This window comes from Capra hircus, chromosome 1, assembly GCF_001704415.2.
Source record: "Capra hircus breed San Clemente chromosome 1, ASM170441v1, whole genome shotgun sequence".
In the NCBI taxonomy this organism is placed as follows: Eukaryota; Metazoa; Chordata; class Mammalia; order Artiodactyla; family Bovidae; genus Capra; species Capra hircus.
Genome location: NC_030808.1, coordinates 72,613,958 through 72,641,384, shown reverse-complemented (window position 1 = coordinate 72,641,384; position 27,427 = coordinate 72,613,958). Strand labels below are relative to the sequence as shown.

The window sequence follows — 27,427 nt, the reverse complement described above, 5'->3', positions numbered from 1 at the left end:
CTACTGGATATGCGCATGTAAAAGAATTAAGCTGATCCATTTCCTAACTCACACTACGTACAAAAGTGAACTCTGGTCCAGAGACCTGAATTTAAAAGCTAAAACCCTAAAACTCTTCAGAAAAAAAAATGTGAGTATATCTTAGTAATCTCGCATTTGGCAATACTTTGATTCTAACACCAAAGCACAAGCAACCAAAGAGAAAAGATAAATTTAGACTTCATCAAAATAGAAAAGTTGGTCAATGAGTATTTGTTAAATTGGTGAATAAAAAATTTTAAATTCCCCAGATAGAACACATTTTCAAATATACCAAATAGATTACGGTCCGTTAAAGGCAAGTCTTCTTAACTGTGAATTCATGAACTTTGGGATCTATGACTCTCTAGATACATTTTGCATATCTGCATAGGTGGTAATGCACATTTTTCTGGAGAAAGTGTCCATAACTTTCCTTAAATTTCCAAAATCATCTATGACACACAAAAAAACACATGCTCCCAGCTCTGAGGTGGACACTCAAGAGTATCACAAATTTAATCATGTACTAAAAAATCCAGCCATGTTTTAGCAAGTTAAAATCATTTAAAGAATCTGAAATGTCCAAATAGCAATAAATCTATAGGAGCCAATAAAAAACCCACAAGTAGCAGCTGAACTTTAATCTTTCCCCCAAATTCCCAATTTATAAATTACTCTGCACTTGTGTATATATTTACACAAATATACATCATAAATTCCCTCATCTTAAACTCGGCCTTCCACAGGAGCAGGGTCCTGGGAACCTGAGACAACTGCTGGTCTGAGCTGGTGCTCTAAGGAGCCCCTTGGTCTTAACACCGGCTGCTGTGTGTGCATCACAAGGGCCCACCCATAGCACCACAGATGCACAGCAAAGGTGCCAGTTCTGTTGCGTCCAAGTTCACGTATCCAGGTGCTTATAGAGTCTGCGGCTTTTCTCTTTTTTGTTTCTGTTGCCGTGTTTTTTCCAGGGCTTCCCAGGCCCCCTCTCAGAGCTCACAGCAGCTGCTGTCATCAAGCCACTCCCAGGCTTGTAGCCCATCACAGCCTGGACTCCTTTGGTCAGAGCTCTCACATTTTCCTAGGAAATAAGGGAAGATATTAATGGCGGTGTCAGCAGTCTCCTTCAGAGGATACGCACAGAACTGCTTGTGGAGAACTCCAGGACAGTGGACTTCCGTCTCTCACTGCTCTTCTTTCTCTCCCCATTCTCGAAATAAGTTTCTCAGAGTTTTGTCTTCAATTCATTCTGCCTTCAACTTTTGTTTAGTCCCATGGCTTCAAACACCACCTATATCAATACTCATAATACCAGCTATTTTCTGGAAATCTCTCTTGATATCAAAATTCTACTTGTGCAACTCGGTTAGTTAGAAGCTGACTCTACATTCTTTATTTCGGCCAGTGGTATAAAAACCTGCTCAGCCCCCAAGATGACACACTCCATCTTATTTGTCACAACAGTTAGGCACTGAGTTCTGTGGACTCCAGTCTCTAGAACTTTGTACATCCTCCCCTCTTATCCATCCCCACTGCTTTAACCCAGGTGTTCATTGGCTTTTACTGGACCACTGCAAGACTCCTTGAGTCCGGAGTCCACACTTCCATCAGAGTTCTCTAATCTGTATCTCTCTAAGTCCTGTCCTCACAGATCTCTGAAGGGCCCTTGCAGACTGGGAATCAAGTCCATATTCCTTCCAACAGCACACAGGGTCACCTGCAACATGGGTTTGGTGCTGATAAAGCCCACACTCCCATATCTCTTTGCCTCTGTTCATCTACTCCTTCTGCCTGGAAATTTCATCACTTCTTCCCACTGACACATTTTTATTTGTTTCTCAAACCCTAGCTTAAATATCTCTACCTTTCTGTAGTTTGGCAAGGATGTGGAGATATCAGAACCCTCATACATTGCTGGTGGGAATGTATAATGGTGTAGCCACTTTGGAAAATAGTCTGGGAGCTACTCAGAAGGTTAAATATAGAGCAATTCCAATGACCCAGCAATCTTACTCCAAAGTATGCACCCAAGAGAAATGAAATACATGTAAATAGAAAAACCTTCACATGAATGTACACAGCAGCTGTATTTATAATATACAAAAAGTGTAAACAACCCAAATATCCATCAGCTGACAAATGAATAAACAAAATGTGGCACATTCCATTTAATGAAATATTATTTGGCAACAGAAAGCAAAAGAAGTACGGATATGTGAATGAACCCTGAAGCTATTACGTTTAGCTAAAGAAGCCAGCCACAAAGGATCATACAGTATATGATCCCATTTATATGAAATGTCCAGAACAATCTATTTATAGAGAAAGTGGATGGCTGGTTGGAAGTGGCTAGGGGAAGTGGGGAATGGGGAGTGAATGCTAATGGGTACAAGGTTTCCTTCTGGAGTGATAAAATGTTCTAAAATTAGATGGTGGTGATGGTTAACACAACTCTGTGAATATACCATAAACTATTAAATCATATATTTCAAAAGGGTGAATTCAATGATATGCGAATGACATTTCAATAAAGCTGTTACTAAATAAAGCTGTTTCAATAAAGCTGTTCAATAAAGTGTATTGGATCAGAAGTTAAAAAAAAAAAAACTTAAAAAAACTCACCTGATGGAAAAAAGCTTTGTCCACTACATTTTCAATCTGGTATGCCTTTTTATTTCTAACCACCTGCAGTTTTATTTCCCCACCATTCACTTTTTTCTGCAGGAGTCGCCGGTGTTGGTACTGAAAGGTCACAGGATCTCTGCCAGGAGGAGGATGACAGTACAGGAGTTTACCCTGCAGAGATAACACATGTGGTAACAGCACATCCTCAGAGCATCTGTGTGAAGTTCACAGCGGTGGCCTCTCGCCAGGGCACACTGATGGAACTTTCGTTCTTTTGACAGCCTAGATGAGTTCTGGTCACTGCGACCAGACAGTCCTAACACCCAGACGACTATCCTTAGCGTTCTAGAGGCCTCACTCCTTCCATAGTCCTAAGTTAGAATGTAGTCTTTCTACTCTGTGCCCCTCTTTATCTTGTTTAATGTACTCCTCAGTACAAGTACGTGATTATATTGGGTTGGCCAAAAAGTTGTTTGGGGTTTTTCTGTAACATCTTATATAAAAACCTGAACAAACTTTTTGGCCAATCCAAAACTTAATGTGGTAGTTGGGGGTTTAGTCACTCAGTCGTGAACAACTCTTTGCATCCCCAGGGACTGCAGCCCACCAGAATCCTCTGTCCAGGGGATTTCCTAGGCAAGAACACTGGAGTGGGTTGCCATTTCCTTCTCCAGGGCATCTTCTGGCCCAGGGATTGAACCGGCCTCCTGCACTGCAGGCAGGCTCCTGCACTGTAGGTGGGCTCTTCACTGACTGAGTCTCACCAGGGAAGCCCTGTGCTTAATGTATTCTCCACAACAGAAGCCAGGCTGCAGGTGGACAGTGTGTCTGCGCTAGTGGGGACACTGGGCCTGATGCCATTGCTCACTGGGTGCCAAGGTTCCTCTTCCTCCCATGTGTACTCTAAAGACTGTGCTTGTTTTTAAACTCATTTTCCCCATCCTCCACCTAGACAGCATATTAACAACCAGAGACATCACTTTGCTGACAAAGGTCTGTCTAGTCAAAGCTATCGTTTTTCCAGTAGTCATGTATGGATGTGAGAGCTGGATCCTAAAGAAGGCTGAGCTCTGAAGAACTGATAGATTCAAACTGTGGTGCTAGAGAAGACTCTTGAAGAGTCCCTTGGACTTGATCAAATCAGTCAATCCTTAAGGAAACCAACCCTGAATATTCATTGGAAGGACTGTTGCTGGAGTTGAAGCTCCAATACTTTGGTCACTTGATGCAAAGAACTGACTCACTGGAAAAGACCCTGATGCTGGGAAAGGGGGTGAAAGAGGATGAGATGGTTAGATACCATCAGAGACTCAAAGGACATGAGTTTGAACAAGCTCCAGGAGATGGTGAAGGAAGGGAAACCTGGCGTGCTGCAGTCCATGGTGTTGCAGAGAGTCGGACACAACTGAGCGACTGAACAACAATCACCAACCCCCAATCCTTCACAGATTGACAAATGGCAAAGAATAATTAATAAGTAATTCATCCATACAAGTGCTTATTAACTATTTTCTTCCTAAACTGAAAAAAAAAAAAAAAAAAAGAACACAGCTGTCCTCTTTTATTTCTGTGCCCTCAAAGCCCCAGTGATGACATACTAAGACGAGGAGGGAATAAAGTGACATCCCCACAGCCAATTATTACAAGCCTCCCAGAATACTTTTTGTGGAAAGCAGCAGCTTACTACTGCTAATAATAAAAACTACCGGGGCTAATTTTACATTAGGCACTGAGCTAAGTGGTGCTTGTGTACATGGGGGTGTCTGTCTCCAACTCATATACACCATCCTCATTTATTTCCCACAATAATCTCATGAGATAGGTACTATGAACTCCTATTTTGCTGATGAGAAAAACCCAAAACTTACCATGTCTTCACTGTAACAGGGAAATAATAGCTCACAGGCGTACATACTTTATCACCTTTACTGGTAACAGATATTCAGGGATGTTCACCTATCTCGTATCATGTCAGTCCTTTCTACGTTTTATATAATGCTGGCTCCCCTGGGTCAAGAGTATAATTCCAGTTATAAAACAGTATCAAAAAGAAAATATCTCCTTTATAACCCAGCTGGTTGCCATTACCCTAAACACATGTAATGGAGAAAGACGTCCTTACTTATTCGAGAGGAACAAGAGGCAGGGCTCACTTACACTGACATAATCCTTCAGGACGTAGCGCGCAGATCGAGGCTGGTCTGGCTGTCCATGTGCTGTCATGAATCCTCGCATACCTATGAGGAGAAATGAATTTTGTAAAACCTCAGTTAGAAGACACTGTAACAAAGAAACTTGAAGTTGATGGAAATCTAGCCTTTTCTGTTACTACACTGCATTCTTTTGCTACCTTAAAAAAAAATCAATTAACAATGTAGGAAATATTTTGGTTAGCATTACAAATATATCTGATAATCCAGGACCGACTATACTGGTACATTTGATCTTTTGACAAACACCTAGCAACATGTTGTGATAGACACGTTCAGTCTCTCTCTACTCTAGTTATTTCTTTGATCTCTTTGATTTTAAACACTGATTCAAGGAGGCTACTTGTAGAATGCTTTGTTGTCATTATCAGCAAAACCAAAAGCAACAGATCAAGTTTTCTTATTTAATGATATACCTACACTTTTTTCAGTTTTCCAAACATACAACAAAGATCCCTGTAATACTAATCCAATTAGAAGGGAGCCACAGAGCACAGCTGATAATAACACAGGCTTTAGCTGACAGGTTCAAAACCCAGCTCCTTGTACTAGCCCTATGTTGGGTCCTTTAGTTTAGAAGAAAGTAGTTATAAATATACACAAAAATACCTTTGGGAGGAGGATGAAAATCTAAAAATTAAAAAAAAAAAAATTATAGGAAAACAGCTTTTCCCAAGTAAAACACCAAACCCAACAAAATTAAAAACCGAACAAAACTGACTTCTAGAGAGCTGAAGAAAATATACATCAGGAAACACATTTGAAACATAGGTGGCAAAGAACTGCTACAAATCATTATGGCACAAATGATGCAGAGAAAAAAGTGATTCTTAGAAGATAAAATGGTTAACAAATACACGGACAGATAATGAACTGTACTAGTATTTTAAGAATGTTTAGGCATGTGTTTTTACAAACTGGCTTTGTCCTCACTTTTTGATTTACCAGAGAGAATTAGATGAAAAATTTGAAAAGCCTCATATTACTTTCAGTTTTCTCTGGATATCAAACCAGATGGAAAGTCTGAAGCAAAGTCTACTTTTCCCAGTCTTTCAGGCCAGCACAAGGGAGAGATGGATTAGGAAAGAAACCTAGGTTCTCCCTGAGGCTATGCCACGGACCAGACACCACCTTGGGCAAGTCATTTCATGCTCGGAGCTCAGATTACTTGTTGTAAGGAAAGGGAGATGGGGGATGGGGGCATCTTTAAGACCCCTTCTTGTCCTATGATTTTGTGACTATACTAGTCTTACCACAAGTGCTTAATATCCATCCTCTTTAAAATGTCTCAACTAAGGCAAAAATTCAAGGTCTGATTTAACTGTGGTTTATATCAAATCACCTTTCTCTGCCAGTAAGCACTCAAATAATCTGAACTCTTTCCTAGCGGAGGGCAATTTCTTGAAAGGCAAGATACATATACATGGAAATTTTTTAACACTGATATTTCTTAAGGTAGATACAGGTCTCTCCAGATTAAAGTTTGTGTTTAAGATAGTAAATCACAGTCAATTAGAGATATGACAAAGATAATTCTCATGTGTGTGTATGCTAAGTTGCTTCAGTCATGTCTGACTGTGCAACCCTATGGACTACAACCTGCTGGGCTCCTCTGCCCATGGGATTCTCCAGGCAAGAATACTGGAATGGGTTGCCATGCCCTCCTCCAGTGGATCTTCCCAACCCAGGGACTGAATCCTCGTCTCTCATGTCTCTTGCACTGGCAGGCAGGTACTTTACCACCACCACCACCTGGAAAGTTCCTACATGGAACTCCCATGAAGAAAAGCCAACAGTCTCAGATCAGAACCCCTACGTCTACACTTGGGTCCAAGGCCTCCTACAGGAAAAAGCCTGAGACCACAAAGGCCTGGGAAGACATGTCTCCCAGGCACCGATTTCTACGATGAAAACCTGGGAAGAGGCAAGGAACACAGCACACCTCCTTCTCTAACTCTAAAAAGCACCTAACATGAAGTAAAATACCACTCAGGCAGCAGCCGGCTCCCCCTCCTTTACTGCTGGACCCCAAAACCACTACCAAGTCAGCTACCTGGAGGCTATTCTGCAGGAAAGACCAAAAGGATCACAAAAATATCAACCCTGAAAGACGAAAAATGCTAAGGGAAAATTCTGAATTTGTTTCTGTCAGTAATTATATTGTTATTTTTTGTTCACATTTTAAAATAAATCACCACTCACATCCATAAGCCGTCAGCAGTTCTTCTGATGTTGGAGGTCGCTGGGGATCTTCATCCTCTCTAGGCTTTATGATGTCAATGCCGTATGTAGCTTCTAAAACATGTCTTGGAATATTCTGGCAAACATAAGCTTGTCAAGGAATCTCCTTCTCTGAACTGACCCTCCTCCTCCTCCCCATGGCATCTTCTAAGAACACTGTATTTCAGTACCATGGTGACAAAAAATCTTCCACTTCTCCAAAGTAGTATGATTATTCTTAATTTTAAAAGACTTTCAGTCCCTCTTTTAAAAAAAGCCTTATGTACCAATGATTACCTCCAAATGTATCCTTTAAAAATATTATCTCTGAAACAGACTTCAAGATGACAAATTTTTACCTAAATACACTACAGATTTGTGAGAAAAGCCTAATTCAGAGATAAGTCACACAATCTTTGTTTCTAATCCTTACAATTATGTAAGGAGGGATTATTTTTTCCTCCCCTGTTTAATTACCCAGAATTTTTTGAAGATCCAATATACACAGAACCACCACAATTTTGGCATAGCACCAAGGATATTAGTGATACAGGTGGGACATGATCTCTCATCTGGTCAATCGGGAGGATTCCACTGCAAATCATCTCGGCTTTGGTAGAGACAAAGGACGGCATCACCAGGCCTGGGCAGTCACACAAGCAGAGGCCAGGCTCTACATAGAGAGTCTGAAGGACAAGTAAGGGCGTTAGGCTGGGCACACGGCACAGGAAGGGGAGAAGAGCAGCACACGAGGGGCAAAGAACTTCAGAAAACACTCAGAGGGAGGAACTGTCTGAGGAATAAATGCGAGGCTGATGCTGTGGAAATACCTGAAAATGCTTGGTGTGACCAGGCGTAGCAGACACAGACACCTTCTTGTTGCCCAGGATGGTGTTGATTGTTGAACTCTTACCAACGTTTGGATAGCCCACCTAGAAGGGAGTCAGACGGAATGTCTACAGTTAAGGTTGGCAATCATCACAGGATGCCAAAAGCCTACCCTATCTAAAAAGCCTGCATCACACGATGCCAAAGGCCTACCCTATCTAAAGGAAAGAACACTGGACCGGAGGGCAGAGACAACCTTAAAAGTTTGCATTCTGGTATCTCTTGTAAGTCACGAAACATGGAGGGATTAACTGGGAGACTGCAGAAGGTAACTAATACGAACAGGGGTGTAACCAGTTTAAGCCTTGAGAAAGTTCACTCTTTGAGTTGGGCTTTGCCTGTCACACATGGCCTGCTCCCACGACGCCCATGGGCAACAAGAAGTCTTCAGTGTTCCCTGTGACGCCAGGGCCTGACTGGTCTCTGGGGTTCCAGTGCATGGGAATACAGACCCCCATGAATCAGTTTTATGACATATCTCATCTTACCAGTCCAACAGTAAGCTGTCCATCCTTCACCTTCTTTCCAGAGTGCAGCTGCTTAAAGACCTTGAGCAATTCCTGCTTTGATACCAAGTGACTAAAATTGCTTATTTGCCTCTTTTGTGGGGCGTTCCTTCCTTGAGCCTCAGAATCCACGGTATGGCCCTCCTTGCAGTCCTGGCCACAGGCTTCCTCATCAGGGCCGCTGCTGTCTTCCAAACACGTCTGCCAGTCCTCCTCCTCCTCCTCCTGACAGTCCTCATACTCACTCTCATCTTCTTCACTACTGGCAACTTCACCAAGTGAAAGATGTTCAGTCTCTTTGTGTAGAATTTCAGCTTCGTCACAACTGGAGTTTTCAAACTCGGCTGTGATAGCTTCTCCAGGGTTTCCGTTTACTTCTTCCTGATGAAATAACAGAAACCACATAAGTTCAGAAGTGTGTAACAACTGCACTTTTCACTCTGGTGAAAACACTCAGAGTTGGTTATCTAAGATGAACAGAGGACAAAAAACATGAAGAGAAAAGGTGATAGATGGAGGAGATGAGATAACATGATACTATAACTGAACTATCAACAGTGGTGCCCTCTAGAGGTGGACCTTCACATCACACATTTTTATATTACTTGAACTTTGAACAAATAACATCTATTCTTTTTCTAACAGATAACTCTTGTCTAAGGCCATACTACCCTGAACACCTTGATCTTGTCTAATAGATAACTCTTTTATCTATTAAAAAAAGAGTAAGAATTTAGAAAAGCCTGTGTCAAGCTGAATTCCTTGGCAGTACTTTTGCAATGGACTGTAGAATAAAATAAAAACATTCTCATTAACAGTAAAACAGTTAACATTCTCTTCTCTGCACAAAGCAAGAAGGGTATAATTTATAATTAATATATATTTGCATTTTCAAAGACAGTGATTCTCACAGTTAAGGAAACTATTCTTTTATAACTGCCTTTAATAAATCAGAGCACCATGGAGCACAGGTCCCTGTGTGTGAAATATGAGAGCAACAAAACAACACTGTGCATGGAAATTATTCACCGAACAATGATTTTTTTTTTTTTTTTGGAAAGAGAATGGTAAAAATCATTTACAATTCATGGGTATATTACTCCTTCTGGATGAATTACAAGTTGGAATCAAGATTGCCAAGAGAAGTAACAACCTCAAATATGCACATGATACCACTTCAATCACAGAAAGTGAGGAGGAACTGAAGAGCTTCTTGATGAGGGTAAAAGAGAAGAGTGAAAAAACTGGCTTAAAACTCAACATTCAAAAACTAAGATCATGTGATCTGATCCCATCACTTCATGGCAAATAGATAGGGAAAAATGTAAACAGCGACAGACTTTATTTTCCTGGGTTCCAAAATAACTGTGGACGGTGACTGCAGCCATAAAATTCAAAGATACCTGCTCCTTGAGAGAAAAGCTATGACCAACCTAGACAGCATATTAAAAAGCAGAGACATTACTTTGCCGACAAAGGTCTGTACAGTCAAAGCTATGTTTTTTTTTCCAGTAGTCACGTATGGATGTGAGAGTTAAACCATAAAGAAGGCTGAGCATCAAAGAACTGACGCTTTCGAACTGTGGTGTTGGAGAAGACTCTTGAGAGTCCCCTGGACAGCAAGATCAAACCAGTCAATCCTCAAGGAAATCAGTCCTAAATATTCATTGGAAGGACTGATGCTGAAGCTGAAACTCCCCTTGGCCACCTGATATGAAGAACTGACACAGTGGAAAAGACCTTGATGCTGGGAAAGATAGAAGGCAGGAGAAGGGGACGACAGAGGATGAGATGGTTAGATGGCATTATCGACTCAATGGACATGAATTTGAGCAAAGTCCGGGAGATATTAAAGGACACAGAAGGCTGGCGTGCTGCAGTCCATGAGACCACAAAGAACTGGACATGACTTAGCAACTTAACAACAATCATTCTGAATTCTTATGGATACTAAAGCAGAAATACAACAATTTACAGTATTACCAATTCTTATCAATAAGGGTGAATTGATTTAGATTTAGAAATGATGCAAACCTGTCATTTCCAAATAATCTGCAGGAGAGGGCATGATGGACTCAGTTAAACAGGTACCCTACATTGTAGGGAAGAGAAACAGTCAGCGAGAAGAGGCATGATTTCACTGTCATTTCAGGCGACTCAAAAAGAAACTTGGGAGTTGGAAGCAATTTCTATAATGAAGGTCAAGAAGTCACTGTGTGCTATTCCGAATCACTTAAGAGTATGAAAGAGGCAGAACACAAGAATGTGAACTGAACGTGGGTATGTACTAGGAAAACTAAGGCTTGAAGCAGTTCAGGTTCAGGAAAAATGATACAGGCAACAAAAGGACTTGGCGGTAGTTACATCAAAAATTAAAAGAAAGAAGGGACCAATTAAAAAGGTATATATAGCTCCCTTGCTAAGACTAGAGAGTGAGGCACTCTCCACCCCCTTCTGATGTCTATGTCAGAAGCTTTATCTGTCCCTTTTCCACTTTAATAAAACTCTGCTACACACACACCAAAAAAAAAAAAAAAAAGAAAGAAAGAAAGAAGGGAAAAGCCCATCTTTTGGGGAACACAGTGCAATTTAACAAATGGCCAAGAGAAAACAAAAGTACTCAATTTAAAAAAAAGTCCCATTAAAAAAAAAAAGAAAAATGGTTAAACAACCATGGCGGCTGCTGCTGCTGCTAAGTCGCTTTAGTAGTGTCCGACTCTGTGCGACCCCACAGACGGCAGCCCACCAGGCTCCTCTGTCCCTGGGATTCTCCAGGCAAGAATACTGGAGTGGGTTGCCATTTCCTTCTCCAAACAACCATGGAGAAAGAACTAAACTTCAGATAGGTGAAAAAATAGTGAATATCTATTTTTAATAATCATGCTTGATATTCAAATGACAGATGTGATTAGATACGATATCACAACAGCAGCTGGTAACAATGTGGAAGATCATGAACAGAGATTTCAGAAGACTTCAGTTCAGTTCAGTCGCTCAGTCGTGTCCCACTCTTTGCGACCCCATGAATCACAGCACGCCAGGCCTCCCTGTCCATCACCAACTCCCAGGGTTCACTCAGACTCACGTCCATCGAGTCCGTGATGCCATCCAGCCATCCCATCCTGGGTCGTCCCTTTCTCCTGCCCCCAGTCCCTCCCAGCATCAGAGTCTTTTCCAATGGGTCAACTCTTCGCATGAGGTGGCCAAAGTACTGGAGCTTCAGCTTTAGCATCAACTCTTCCAAAGAAATCCCAGGGTTGATCTCCTTCAGAATGGACTGGTTGGATCTCCTTGTAGTCCAAGGGACTCTCAAGAGTCTTCTCCAACACCACACTTCAAAAGCATCAATTCTTCGGCGCTCAGCCTTCTTCACAGTCCAACTCTCACATCCATACGTGACCACAGGAAAAACCATAGCCTTGACTAGATGGACCTTAGTCGGCAAAGTAATGTCTCTGCTTTTGAATATACTGTCTAGGTTGGTCATAACTTTTCTTCCAAGGAGTAAGCGTCTTTTAATTTCATGGCTGCAGTCACCATCTGCAGTGATTTTGGAGCCCAAATAAATACGGTTCAACTTTTAAAAAGGAAAAAAGAATATCTTCCATAAACCAAGCACTGGTAATCCAGTCTGACAGGGAAACAATTCCCCAAGTTAGGTGACAGTCAGCAACAGGAGGCAGCAAAGATTACCTGAGAACAGATCCTGCAAACAAATCCCATTTCCCTTGGGAATCTACTCCTTGATTGTCAGTTCAGGGAATACCACAGATGTAAAAACTGATCCTTTTCCCATTTTCAACAGGGCCACTGGGTTGGTGCATCAGGGCTGAGTGATATATTGATAAGTAATTATTCAGCACCGCAACTAGACACCAACTTCCAGGAAGGATTTGAAACAAGAGAAGCCATGGTGAAGGAGACAGACTATGAAGCCAGATTGCCCAAGGATTACAAGCAGTTACACTCTTTCTGGAGAAGATGAAATAAAACATGGCAAGCACTCAGAATAGCAGTGCCTGCTAAGAACAGGTTTTCTGTGGATTAGCTTTTATTAACAACAGTAATAGCACAATAACTACTTTTATAGCCTTTCAAATACATCTTAAATGCTTGGTACACCTGTGCTTATTTAGTCCACGAAAGGTCGCCGAACTCTGTCCTCGGCCCCAGACTACTCAACAGCGTCATCAATGAATATTAAGAATACACAGAAGGGCCAACACAAAATCTGCAGATGATTCAATGCTGGAAGAAGAGAAAAGCAAATGACACATCCGAAATGAACTCTACCTTGTCCACAAACCACTAATATTTAAGAGGAACATGTCCTAAGCTGAGCTAAAAATAAAGTGAGAAACTCCCCCCGCCACATGTAAAGATAGATGAGCTCTGCTTGGTAAAATCTTATCTTTTAAATACTGAGTTGGCCAAAAAGTTCATATGGGTTTTTCCCTTAAGGTAGTACAGGAAAATCAGAACAAACTTTTTGGCCAACCCAATATTTGAGGGATATGGTTGTTTATAGGTTTAATGAGCCAAAAGCATAAGCTCCTTTCAAAAGAGGTGAATTAACAAAAACCCTGAATTCCTGGGAGTATCCTGATCACAGGAAATAAGAACACGTGTCCTGGGCAAACCACACCTGAAAGACCATACTGGGTCAGTGGCCACCCATTTTAGGTGCTCTCCTGACTCAGGCAGAGAGGCCCTAGGGTGAGGAGTGCACTGGAGGACAGGTTTATAAGGAGCAGCAGAGCAGAAAAATGTATCTTCTGCAGAAGACAGAACACAGGGAGAAAGTAAGAGGCCTTAGATCAAAGTTAGGAGAGCTGAGCCTCATTGGACTGAATGAAGAACTTTCACCCTGGAGAGAAAAAGAACGAGACATCTGGTATGTATGGCCCCAGAGAGTATGTGACTGTCTGCCAGGGGGGTAGAGGGAAGAAGTCCTTCACAGAGATAGAGCTCACTAACTTGTGAGCTCACCAACAAGAAGGGGTTGTATTCAGAGCACCCAGCTCAGACCACTAACTAGTCAGCAATGGCTGATAAACAGAGGTGAGACAAAAGGAGGTGGACAGGAAAAGATACGACTTTAAGTCTCTTTCAGCTCTAAGATGCTACTGCTAAGTTCTTTCCATAGCTGGTTATTATGAATTTTTATTAGAAAATAACACTTAAACTGTTTCTATCAAAACTGGGTTAAAACACATGGTGTATCTTAATTTAGTATTACCTCATTTCTTTGTTTTCAAAACAAAGTCAAAAGAGATTCTAGTTGAGTCCAGAGAAGTTATTACATTCAGTTGTATCTGAATTTTGGTTTTGACTTCTCTTAAAAGCAACTGTAAAGTCATTAGGAAACGTCCTATACAACTTTCTGCCTAACATTTAAAAAAATTATGTGTCTTCAGAGAAAGCAACTTTGCAACTCACTCGTCTGTAAGTCATCATACTACCCTACTGCTGCTGCTAAGTCACTTCAGTCGTGTCCGACCCTGTGCAACCCCATAGACGGCAGCCTACCAGGCCTCTCCATCGCTGGGATTCTCCAGGCAAGAACACTGGAGTGGGTTGCCATTTCCTTCTCCAATGCAGGAAAGTGAAAGTGAAGTCGCTCAGTCGTGTCCGACTACCCTACTATAAATAAAGCCCCACAAATCAACAATAAGAAAAAACAAAGTGCACTTAATAAACCGAAAGCTTGCTCCCTGAAGCCCAACCTGAAGAAATCCCCAGTTACCTTAGAGTTATCCATCAGTTGAATGGCTTCAGCCAAAGCTGACCAGAAAATGACCTTCACATTTTCTTTTTCGAAGAATTCAGCCCAGGCACTCCGCTGCTCGGTAGTCAACAAGTCTGCCTTATTTATTAGAATAACATTCTCCTTATTGTCATCAATGGTTTTCACATAACATTCCTAGGCCAGACAAAGATACTCAGATATTTCTCCAAATGGGGAAAAATTTGGCTAATTATACTGAAGACCCCCTTCCCCCAGTAGCTATTACTAAAAGGTCTTACTGTCCCAGTTTTAAAACAGTCCTATTATAAAAGATTTTTAATCATGGTACATTCTATGGATCCTTTCAAAAGGCTTTGAAAAGAAGTTAGGTCACATATACTTACAAACTCTTCAGATAAAAAACTAAAGGGTAAAAAAGAAATGCTTTCCTGCCCTGTTCTCATTTCTTTATACAGTTTCTTTGAAGCAAAAATAAAGAACTGCTGATTTGTCAGTCAGCAAGAACTATTTTCAAGCCAAATGATGACAGCCAATAATAATCTTACCATTTATTACAAAAAATATTTTTGAAGTCTAAAAGGAAAATAAGACTCAGTGATTAAATTAACTCCCAAGCATAGTTTTCCATTAGGAAATACCCTAAAAATATTGAAAGCTGAATTAGTAAGAGTTTCCCTATTTTGAATTTTGCTATCCACCAGTAAATTTTAAAATAATGGTTCTACTATGGTCCTCAAACGGAAGCTGGAATACTTCACGTGTGTTTAGTCTTATTAATTCAAAGCCTGTATCGCCTCATTTCTAGTGATCCTCACACCTCAATGATGACCCCTGCAGTATTTTACAAACTTAGATCATTTGTTGAATACCACAGAAGGTAGTAACTATGGTGTGAGAAGAGAAAGCTTAGTGGGATGAAGGGACTAGGCATATGCCAAAATCAGCAAAATGCTACTTCATTTACTGTCTCTTCAAAAATGAGAAACATTGGCAAATGCCTCTGAACAAAGTGGCTTCTAAACTAAAATCTAGAAAGTTCGAGTGTTTGTGTGTTCCTGCAGATGGGAACAACTGTCTGAAGAAAACATCTGTCTAAAGGGTACCACTATGCAAGCTCCTGGCTTTGGAAGGAGTGGGGGACCTGACAGGGTGCAAAGGCTGGCCCAGAGTCACTGCTGTCAGTGACACTGTCCTCCCACTGCTGCTCCAAGGCCTCTTAAGTTGGAATCTTGTCATGTTTTACTTACCAAATCCTCACACCTAAACAGGAGCGGATTTCGAGCATCTACTATCTGGACCACGATATCACTGAAAAACAAATGTGAGACACGCCAATCATTGTGAAGTGAAAGGAAATAGTATTGAGAGCAAACATTCTCCATATGTTAGGCACTGATATAGTTAATTTTCAATGGGCACACTTATCCCCAGTTTATATGTGAAGAAACAAGCTTGGAACAGCTAAGTGGTCCATTCAAAGTCACAAGGTACTAAGTGATGGAGCTTGAAGGGGAACTCAAGCACTCTGGACCAGAGATCATGCTGTAATAGTAACATTTTCCTGCTCTCAAAATGCTATAATTTTTAACTATACCTTCTAGTCATCTCTCCTGGAAAGATTAGAGTTATTCCAAAGACTTCAACCCAAGGTGAGGTCTACTGTATACTCAGCACCCAGTCTACACTCGTGTTAAGCAAGGCCTCAAAAAGCCCTAATACATCACCTGATCACAGCTGCCACTATAAACCTCACTGAAACCCTTCTGACGTCTAGCAAATCATCACCCACCAGTTTCAAGAATGTGCTTAAATCCAAAAATTCAAAACAGCGAAGTATCAACTTAAGTTGCCACAGTGAAGCAGGAAATGATGAATCCAACCCCCTTCATCACACAGAAGATGATGGAGCAATGTAAAAACTTTCTGCACAGACAGCAAGTCCCTCGAATTCCTCACAAAGGTAGCGGGGACCAGCAGGCCAGCACTGTATGCATAAACACTGCCCTTCTCCGGTAGGATCCTCCCTGCCCTCAGCCTCTGCGGCTAGGACACTGTGACCACCGCTGGGAGGGAGCAAGCTGCCATGTGCCAGCACCTTCTAGCAGTCTTCCCAATCCATGTCTGGTTCGCTCTTCCTCAAGTAACTCCTATGAAACTATGCTGAACACCAAGGAAATGTGTTAAATCAAGGCTACCAATCAGGGCAGAGCTTTTGACAAATCTGGGTTTGCATTTTCCTTCAGAATAAATTTCCAGCATAACCTTGTGAGTAAAGGAACTCATAGACTTGCTAATTTCTGACAAGATGCTTAAAAAGTTCTCTAGTTAAGTGGGTCCTAGTATTTCCTTCTTTAAGGTAATATCCACTGCTTTCTAACTGTAAGGATTTAACAGTAAATGCAAAAATGACTGCAAAAAAAGGACAAAGTCTAATGAACCAAAGTCCATAAACATTATGTATACCTGCCAAACAGGCAGAAAGAATAACCAGCTTAGACACACCAGTAAGAAGACAAAGTGTAAGATGGCTTGCTTCGTGTACTGAATTAAGATGCAGGGCAAAGTGCCGGTTATGTGCTGGGAAGGGTTGATGCAACGCAATGGAAACGCCCTGTCTGACTGGAAGCAGCATTCTGCTTCCCTCCGTGCCTCAGCAGTTTCCTGCATTTCAATGAAATGTCATACACCAAATCCTTTCTGATAACTATTCTTGAACTTAAAGAGGCAGATGACATAGCTAGCCTGTTATCAAACAGGAGACATCTGCTGTCTTACAGAACATATCAATCAATGTTTCCTGTTAAGAGACATGGCAGGAATCACTTTATTGGTATTTTTATGTAATTCAGATCCACTTCCATGTGATACAGCAACGGAACAAGTGACGCTGTAATCCAGTTGAAGCTACAAGTTTCAACAGGTCCAGGCTTACTCTGGGGAAACAAACGGCTTATTTAGGGGCATAAAAAATAAGGGCCTTCCTGTTAAACACCGAAGAATTCATATGGTTACCTTTGTTCCCTCTTAAAACCTACAAAAATGAAAGTAAAGGCTGGAACTCATTAGGACAAAAAGAGCAACTCAGAAAGTTAGTCAATGAGAAGCAGGCCTGTTCACACTCCAGAGTTCCGAGAAAGCTCAGGATCAGAAGCATGAGACGCAGCTTTTGAGACAAGGGCAAGGTGTGGGGCTAAAACCACTCTGAACAGGGAGTGATTAGGTCCATTCCCTTGTTCCATTCAGCCAGGCAGCCACACCTCACCCCACAGCCCCTCAGCCCCCTATCCCAATGGCAGAAGCCAGGCTTTATTGTGGAGAAGACGAACCTGAGAGGCTCCAGAGCTAAGACCTCAAGCATAGGAGAAGGTGGGAAAGAGATGCCACACTGAAGAGAGGAGGATTAACATAAGCCTACATATACCCCAAATGGTGGAAAGGCCCAGCCGCCGTGTAGCATATTATCACCTTTACCCCGTTCCTGGCAGACGATCGTGCTTCTTACTGATCCTAGGGAAAACACCCACAGATACTAACATCTTAGGGTATCCCAACAAAATAAAATTGATCTCTGCTCAGTCACCATACAGAGAAGTTCACCTGGTGGCAAAATCACCCAAACAGAAGTCCTGTCAATCGGCTTTGTAACACTGTTTCCTTAAATACGAACAGATGGCAAACATCACTTGATACCTGTGGAGAGCCTCTTACACAAAAGTCAGAAACCAGAATAAACAGGGAAAAAAAGAAATGTGGAAAAAGACAGACAAAATAGGAAATAGGAGAAAATCTAGAATTAAAAAATAAACTAAGAGTGTGCAGATAGGGGCATTCCTTCAAGGTAGAAGTTTCAATATTCCACATTGTTACCAATTCTCTTTGGAAATAAGGGCATTTTCAGCAATATACATCCTAACTGCATGAAGGAGAGATCAGTCCATGCCAGTCCCCAAAAGAACCATAATGGGTCTTCCTAAGCCCCATTCAAACCTAGGTTAATCTAAGAGGTCTGCATGGAGCCTGGCAATTAGCGGCAACCTTCCCCTTCCTTCAGGCTTAGAGATTTGCCATAATATTCTCACCTCCTCCCATCCCAGCCCAATGACCCTCTCTACCCAAGGGAGCAAGACGGGTTGGAGGCATGTAAGCAACTTTAAAGAAAAAGAGATAATTCATGTTATCATAAAATTCATCCTTTTAAAAGTATACAATTTAGTGGTTTTTAATAAGCCACAAAGTTGTATAACTATCACCACTAATTCCAGAGCATTTTCATCACCCTAAAAAGAAATGTAAGTGACTTTTACAAATTTAACACAAGTCCTTTTTCTTGGTAATAATGCTAAATGTGCTAATATTCTTTCCCAAGAATCCCAGTGAAAGCATCCTGTTTCCTAACATTCTTACTGAGTGTATTTTATAGATTAAACACATACACCCCTGCCCCCTGAAGGCTTATTGTTAAAAGCATCATTTCAAATATAAGGTTAATTTAAGGGGTCCTTATAAATAATTCATACACTCTTTTGACAAAAATAAAAACCCTTTAGCAATAACAAAGAATGAGATCGAAGAAAGTTGATTCATCAGTTTCTAACAATCAGGACATGGCAATGATCGAAAATCTCCCATTCTCAACTTATCAAAGTCATTCTCTTCTTTTCAAATCCCAGCTGAAACAAATCACTCCTAAATTCCCCCAATACTACTAACTGTTCCTTCTGCTCTGACTTGGCCCGTGATCCTTCCATCTGTAACACAGCAGGACTCACACTCCACCTTGTATTTTACTAGTATTTCGTCAACTTAGTGCAAGGATTGCATTTCATCTATCTGTGTGTCCCTGGTATTTGACCTCTCCCCAAAACACATTTGCTCTCTGCAAGCAGACACGAATCCTTTTTCACACCTATATTTTCCATGTTACTAGAATGAATTCGTATACATTTGCTGAAATAACTATAGGTGCTTCACAACTCATCTTACAGAAAACAATAACCATTATTTTAAGTTTATCAATGTGTTTATTAATAACAAACCCCCCCCTTATATTTTAAAAGAAATGTAGTATCACAGTTCCAATTTTTATAATAATTCTCAGTAGCCCTTTATATAGCTTGATCCTGTTTCCTTAACCCCTCCCTGGGCTCACAAACATATATAACATGCAAATCTGATGTACCACCACCACATTCTCCTTACACCAGAAGAAAATGGTAATCTACCTTCTCTCAATCACCCTCCAGAGTTGGCGCCAAAAGTCCAAATTTCTTTCAAATGGTGTCAATATCAGGTTTTGTTCCTCTTCCAACCTGGTTTTAGAATGAGAAGTTTATATTTCTGCTGGATTTTGATAGTTAGGTTTCAAGTAATATACATACTCAAATTCATTGCATTAAAAAATAAGCACACAAATGTTAATTGTCAAATGATTTTTATATCCTTTCTGTTAAGTTTGTATAATTTAAATTTTCTACTTAAGTTTTTAAGTCCTAGAGGTTTATGCATCACGTTGGAAGAAGACTCCAGGGAGCAGTGATCAACTCCAGAGTGACAAACGGCGGGAGAAGGACAGGAAAAGGAGAAAAGGCCAGGAATGCAGCAATGAACTCACAACCTTTGTGCAAGGAAACACATGCACAAAGCAATGTGGCTTGCACACACACCTATTTGCACTTGTAAGATGAAATCTACCATTTCCGTTTAAAAGAACAAAGCCTTAAAAATACAAACAGCAATGCAAGCACGCCAACATGCCTAACTCAAAATTTCAAGAAAAATCTTCACGGAGGTGAACACTCACCGGACAAGCTGACGTCTCCATTCTAGAAAGTTATCTTTCTCTGCCTGTTTGAGTTCTTCTGGGCTAGTTTTTTGGTCCCACTTTGGTCTGAAACAATCATTAAAAAAAAAACAACCCACATGAGTTACCAAAATAGAACAGGATAACTGGATTTAGTAACGGCAGTTGAGAAAAGAAAGCAGAAAAAAGTGAACACCAAATAAAAAATTTTACATTCAGTGGTTTCATTATGCCTTTTAATATCCTACATTTTTACTCAACTCACCTCCTTGGTATACACAGGAACTGTTTGTTTTCTTCATGGAGTTTCTTAATTCTCTGGTTCTCCTCAAAAGATAGCAGTCCAGTTCTAGCCTCAGGAGGCACAAATTTAATATTAAGCTTCTCTGTCCATAGGGGGGAAAAAAAGTACTGCTATTTAAGAGGCAGTATAGAGAGTGAATTCATTACTTAGAATATTAAAAATATGAGCACCCAAAACAGAATTCAGCTTTCAGCTTTCTTGATTTACATAGATTCCCCTAACCTAAAAAAAAGGAAAAGATCTTTACTAAATGTTTCAAAAGGTCAACCACTTTTTTCAAGTGCTGATTTTTATAAAACTCCATATACTAAATGCATTTCTTAGAACCAGAAACAATAGGAGTGGGAAGCGATTGTGAATATTCATTACAACCAATCTCCTCATTTTACCTATGGAGAATAATTGTAAGCCAAAGGGACTGAGGGGAAAAGCAAAGTTCAGCAAGGAGACGCACTCCAGTCAGAACTGGTACTACAAAGCTAGAATTTACAGAGAACATTTATAAACACTCACAATTAAGCTGTACAAGAATTTAAAGGAATAAAAAAGCACCCAGTGTATGTATAACCAGAGGCCTCTGCTCTAGGCTCTATCCCCCCAGGCTGCTCCAGGCCTCTCCACTGCACCTCTCCACAGAGCCACCTAGTCTCCGGGGCAGGTGACTCCAGTGAGATAAGCACTTGGTAGCCAGCTACGCTTCTTACCAAAATGCCAAGAGGAGGTCCTATTCAAGGATAACAGGTCATCTTCAGCAATGGTTCTCTTGATCTTTAGGCAAAGGCGGCAATCCACTATCCTCACGTGACCACCAATACTGAACGGTCCAGTCACCCAGTGTACAAACAGCCAATTCAGTCACCATTCTCATCATGTCATCCTCAACCACCAGTGAGAACACACACCCCTCCAACCCCATACCTGATCATTTCTGACATTAATTTCTCCTTCCAATGTTCCCACTTTGCTTGGTCCAAGCTCTGTAAATCCCTCTAGCCCCTTGATTCTTTCTTCTTCTCCCAGTCCGCCATCCAGCTTATAGCTTCACTTTTTTCCCTATTTAGCTGAAACCGCAGAGTATACCCATTCCACACTCTGACTGAACATCAAATTCCTTAGTGTACTGCAGCTGCTCCCAAATCTCAAATCTTAGGGAGAGTCAACTGCCCATTCCTATTCTCATCTCAGTAGCCATAAGCAGGAAGCACACGATGGATGATGCAGCCACCTGTGTCTGAACTGCTTTCACTTCCAACACTTCTGACACCAAATGTGTGGGTTTTCTCACGCCAACAACCAGTTTTCCAACTTTCCAGACACCAACTGGGTGTCCTACAATTCTGTTCTGACACTATCAAGAGACTGCCCCCACTTCAGATGCCTAATCTGCGAATGGGTTTTTATGGAGGCCTCATTACACGGGCGCCACTGTTACATAGTTGGGCACCGATGACTAACTCAATCTTCAGGACATCTCCCATCCCCAGGGGTTCGGGAAGGAGTTTCAAAAAGTCCCAACCCTCAAATCACAGGGTAGGTTCCTGTGGCAATCAGCTCCCAGGCAGAAGCACTGTCCATCCTTCTCACAGCAACCTCAGGTCACCTCATTAGCATAAACTCTAGTAAGGTTGAAAAGTGAAAGTCGCTCAGTTGTGTCCAACTCTTTTCGATCCCATGGAATTCTCCAGGCCAGAATACTGGAGTGGGTAGCCTTTCCCTTCTCCAGGGGATCTTCCCAACCTAAGGATTGAACCCAGGTCTCCCACATTGCAGGTGGATTCTTTACCAGCTGGGCCACAAGGGAAGTCCAAGAATACTCGAGTGGGTAGCCTTAACCCTTCTCCAGCAGATCTCCCCGATCAGAAATCTAACCAGGGTCTCCTGCATTGCAGGTGGATTCTTTACCAACTGAGGTATCAGGGAAGTCCAACCTAGTAAGGTTGAAAGGGGCTTACTATGAATAATAAAAGACACTCCTCTCGCCCCTACCACTCAAGAAATCACCAGGGTTTTAGAAACGCTTGTATCAAGGAACCAGAAATGAAGACCAAATATAAACGTACTTCTTTTTATGGTACAATATCATACCTTCTGCTTATTTGCTGAGTGTGGCCTTTGCCATCTTTTAAAAGTGACGAGTTCCCAGTGAACACTTAGCATTTTCCATTGTTCTGCACTCCTTTGTTAAGGTCAGGGATCCATGAGAACCAGTTTAGAAACCATGGACCATCACCCTATTCAAAAGTGCACTATGTACATGTATACACACACACGACACACACACGTACGATTCTGCCTGCAATCTCAGGGGTTCGTGGACAGCTGAAACTTGTAGTCTCCAGGTTAAGAATCCCTGTCCCCTTGTGTCCACAAGACAAGTGCTGTCTGAAAGACACAGAGAATTGAGGAAAATCCTATCATTAAATAATTCTCCATTACTAAGCGTAAGGGAATTAATTTCCAGGAGGGATTTTTATGGATTTTTTGAAAGGCTTATGGAAATCTCGTTATGGAGGTATGTCATTGGTCATTAGTGATTTACTTAGTCTCCAATTTCTCTTTCCCTCACGCTCATGCTCAGCGTCTTCCGTTGTGTCCAGCTCTTTGGGATGCCATGGACTGCAGCCTCTGTCCAGGCTCCTTTGTCCATGGGATTCTCTATGCAAGAATACTGGAGTGGGTGGCCATGCCCTCCTCCAGGGGATCTTCCCAAGCCAGTGATCAAACCCACATTTCCTGCATTGCAGGTGAATTCTTTACCACTGAGCCCCCAGGGAAGCACCCCCCTGCCCCCCTTCTCCTGAGTGGGACTGAAAATTCCAACCTTCTAATTATGCTTACATTGCCTAGAAGACCAACCCGTATACCGAAACTATTTAGGAGTACTCATTAACATGCAAAAAAGACACTCTTTTCACTTACTCCAGCCTCTCTACAAAGTCTGGTTTAGTCTAACCACGAACAGTTTTGTTTCTGTTTTCTCCATTCTTCTCTTTACTACTCTTTCAGCCATGGCCTGATTCGCTTGCTGGACTAAAGCAACAGTCTCCTAACTGGTCTTTCTTGTTCAAAAGCCATCGATGATCTTTCAAAAAATATACTTGCTTACAACCGACACCTTTAAAGACCTCATTCCTGGACCTGGCCCTTCCTTCCTCCCTAAGTGTTTGTTCATCGCCTCTTGTACCCATGTACTTTAAGAACCATGAAATTTTTTCTAACCATTTTCTGAACAAAGCAGGCTGCTGCTCAGATCTTAGCTCCTCCATTATGATGTATGATGATGTAACCTCCTGCATCATTTCACCTGTCCCGCTAACATCAACTCATCTTTTAAGGCTCAGACCCTGGGTCAAGAGTTCCCTGACCAGCCCCAGTTTTCCTTCAGATAGAAACGGACACCTTTTATCCATCTCTTATTACTCTGCTACAGACTTCTTTTATAGCACCTAAGATAAAATTCTGTAGAAATAAAAATTTCTCTTACTCAATACTATACTTTTAGTAGGCACACAATACCTGAAAGTAACTAGGGTTCAATAAAAGCATTTTGAACAAATCTGCTAAACAACAGTTACAGTAACAGAAGAGCAATAGAAACAGTAGTTTGTAAGGGTATCTCTGTGCCAGGTAGTTTGCTAAGTGCTTAGAAAACACACATAAACACACACATACACAAAACCACAAACAAATCAAAAACAACAAAAAAGGGCAAGCAGTGACTAAAATAAAATTATATGCGTGGAAAAATGCACTACAGTGTGTGACAAGTACTTAAATTTAATTCAGGATTTTGCTTCTTACAATGGTAGCAGGAAACATTTTCTGGTAAAAGCTGGTTCCTGTTCACCATGTTAACTGGTCTCTTCCCTGATGAGAGACTGAGTTTCTCGAATTTGAAATGATAGATAACCACAGATGCTTTTTAGAGCTGAATTTTTAAAATGTGGCACATTTTGTACTTCCCCGTTGAATTCAACTGAACCTTCCGCACTGCTCCTGAGATATCTGCCTTTGGGTTAAAAACAGCTCCCTTATGAGTTTAGAAGATTGGCAAAACACCCCCAAGTAGACTTACTTGTATCTAGTCAGCAAAGACAGAAATGTGCTGGAGGCACTCAGCAACAACTCACCAGCTACAAACTCTGTTCCTGCAAGTTCCGCAGTGGCAAGGAAGTCATCCAGGGAACTCTGTTCCGTCACGGACTGAAGATTAAGTCGACCCCAGTCATACCCATCGTTGAGCTCACTTGTGTGCAGCTATGAGTAAAACATAGGAGGGTAAGAGAGCTGCTTTCTGATGAATGGATAAGAAAGCTGTGGTACATATACACAATGGAGTATTACTCAGCCGTTAAAAAGAATTCATTTGAATCAGTTCTGATGAGATGGATGAAACTGGAGCCGATTATACAGAGTGAAGTAAGCCAGAAAGAAAAACACCAATACAGTATACTAACACATATATATGGAATTTAGAAAGATGGCAAGGACGACCCTGTATGCAAGACAGCAAAAAAGACACAGATGTGTATAACAGACTTTTGGACTCAGAGGGAGAGGGAGAGGGTGGGATGATTTGGGAGAATGGCATTCTAACATGTATACTATCATGTAAGAATCGAATCGCCAGTCTATGTCTGACGCAGGATACAGCATGCTTGGGGCTGGTGCATGGGGATGACCCAGAGAGATGTTATGGGGAGGGAGGTGGGAGGGGGGTTCATGTTTGGGAACACATGTAAGAATTAAAGATTTTAAAATTAAAAAAAATTAAAAAAAATGTTGTAAAATGAAAAAAAAAAAAGAGAGCTGCTTTCTTCTGCTCTTCACATCCAAATAAACACTGCTGCTGCTGCTAAGTCGCTTCAGTCGTGTCCGACTCTGTGTGATCCCACAGACGGCAGCCCACCAGGCTCCCCTGTCCCTGGGATTCCCAAAAAACCATTCTATGGCCTTGAGGGTGGTGTTAGCTCTTTTAGTCAACACTAGTAACAGTTAACATTTAAATGAGCCCTTTCTTACCTCGTTATAATTATTTTCCTTTTATTTGATTTTCAAAATCTTTTGAAATAAACTTCATATCTCAATCAGGATTAAACTGGATAGAATAAATTGCCTACAGTCATAGGCTAATAAGTGGCAGAGGTATTTGAATCTAAACCCATAAACCATACTCTGGTTCTGGCAGCCACTGTTGGTCAACTTTTTTAGACAGACACCCACAGTAAGAAATACACTTCACATAGTGACTTAAATGCTGTGAGATACTGTGAGATGCTGTGTACCATTCAGTAAAGTGAAAACAAAAGAATCCTGAAAGTTACCTTTATTACATTACACACAATGTGGTATTTTCTTGAGTTTTATTCTGTGGGGTGAAAAGCTTGGCTAGTTGCCACTTACTGATCTGATTCCAGACACACCTCAGTTTGATAAGATAAACACCATCCTAAGCTACATGCTCTGTACAGGTACAAATAAAGGAAAAAATTGAAGGTTAAAAGGCTAGGTGGTTTGCCCAAAGGCCACAGAATCAGCAAAAATCAGGGTAAGGATTAGAATCTAGTTCTTTACTGAGAACTTTGTGAATTCTCAAACACTTCGAGGAATAAATGTCAAAATGACAATTACAAATCAAACCACTTCATCCGCTCTTCAAGGATCCTAAAACTACGGCCGTTTCCAGGCCCAGGAAGCTACTAGGCCCGCCACACTTTGGAGAAATGCTGTCCAGTTCTGAGTAACACCACTAGGGAATAAAAAAAAGTGGAGCACGAATCTGAGTTATTTTGTACTTTTGCTACCAACCAGCGGCTCTTGGAGGATCAATTCTTTAGAAAAATGAATACAAGAAGAAGTCGTTTTTGCGTCATTCCTGTGCAGAAACTTCCAAATGCTTCCACGGCCTATAGGATATCAAACTTTTGCCCTGGTTTTCAAGATCTCACTCCGACCTCATCACATTAGCCTCCACCTCTGGGCCGTGTCTTGCTAGGAGGGCCTGTTTATCCGCCTGGTCGATTCTAACGGTCTTGAGCATTTGCGCATTTCAGTATCCGAGAGGGTCTGGGGGGGATGCCTAGAACGGATCCCCGCCGTTACCGGGGGGCAACTGTATTCATCCCTAGAAACCCTACTTTGGTATCATTTCCTTTGGAATATTTTCCTGAGAATTCTGACCGTAAATTTCGCAGCGTTCAGACTCACAACTAGGCAGAAAGACAAGGTTTTTACCCAGGAGTCAGGGTGGCGGTGGCTACGGCTCCGTTGAACTTGCTGGCGGATAAGAGCCCGGCCAAGGGTTCCACCCTCTGGCGCTCTCCTCCGACCCATGCTTGTCCAGAACACGAACGAAAAGCCGCAAGCAAGAGTCACACCAGCTTTCTGGGTAATCAGGAGCGCGATCTCCGGAAGTGACGTGTAGGCGAGCCCAAGTGGTTAAGGCCCGAAGTCGCAGGGAAACAGAAAAATTTGCCTCAAATCGCCACTTATATATCTCACATTTGCCACTACGATAGAAATTAAATGCAAAAGGTGGCTTCAGAGCTTAATTTTCAATATATATTCCTAAGAATATCTCAAAGTTGGGTAAGGCGATTAGATTAAACGAATGGTACCGTCTAAATTTGTGCGTCGATTTTTAGTGTTCGGGGTACAACTAGGAGACTCGGAAAAAAGTGGCCGGGCATTCTTGCGGTAGCAGCCACGCCTCCGGTTAATTTCGTCAGGAGGAGGTGGAGACCTGCGTGAAGGGTGTTCCTGCAGCGCTAGGTGGCGTTGCTTCCTGGCGCTAATTTTCGGCCTAGTGTTTTAAGGTGTGGCTTCATCGCGGTCACGCCTGGCAACTAAACAGCTTTGTGTTTACTTGGTCTTCCCAAGCTGTGAATTGGTGAGAAGAGTTCCTGCGTGGATGGCAGTTTGGAATGGAAAGAGCTTGACAAGGTTGCAAGGAAAGCCAAAGGAATCTGACTTAAACGTTTTTGGTTATTTTTCCAAATAGCTTTTTAAAAAGCATTTAAAACTCCTAGCTAGAATTGTATTTAAATTTTCCTATAAATTAAAATAAAGTAAAAGCAGTAACCCCGCTCCACTCTTTGCCGCCTT

General features: G+C 41.6%; 1 protein-coding gene across 1 annotated transcript; it reads right to left on the bottom strand.

Annotated features, from left to right (window-relative positions):
- Positions 506–26,727, bottom strand: LSG1 (large 60S subunit nuclear export GTPase 1). The gene is made up of 14 exons (XM_018046507.1): positions 26,558–26,727; positions 24,454–24,580; positions 20,285–20,405; positions 20,020–20,106; positions 19,442–19,528; positions 15,467–15,527; positions 14,217–14,393; positions 8,453–8,851; positions 7,907–8,008; positions 7,619–7,762; positions 7,059–7,182; positions 4,804–4,883; positions 2,644–2,817; positions 506–1,102 (listed from the first exon to the last, which is right to left on the bottom strand). The coding sequence occupies exons 1-14, from the start codon at positions 26,654–26,656 to the stop codon at positions 923–925; spliced, it is 1,962 nt and encodes a 653-aa protein (XP_017901996.1). The 5' UTR covers positions 26,657–26,727; the 3' UTR covers positions 506–922.

Bases quoted from the DNA above. Each gene is read 5' to 3' on its own strand.
- LSG1 (XM_018046507.1), bottom strand. From the start codon at position 26,656: ATGGGTCGGAGGAGAGCGCCAGAGGGTGGAACCCTTGGCCGGGCTCTT. The intron at 7,183-7,618 runs ATATCCTTGGTG...TGACAAGCTTAT, and splicing joins ATGTCCCACCTGTATCACTA to GTTTGCCAGAATATTCCAAG. The intron at 4,884-7,058 runs GTGAGTGGTGAT...TTCTCCTCATAG, and splicing joins ACTGCTGACGGCTTATGGAT to GTATGCGAGGATTCATGACA.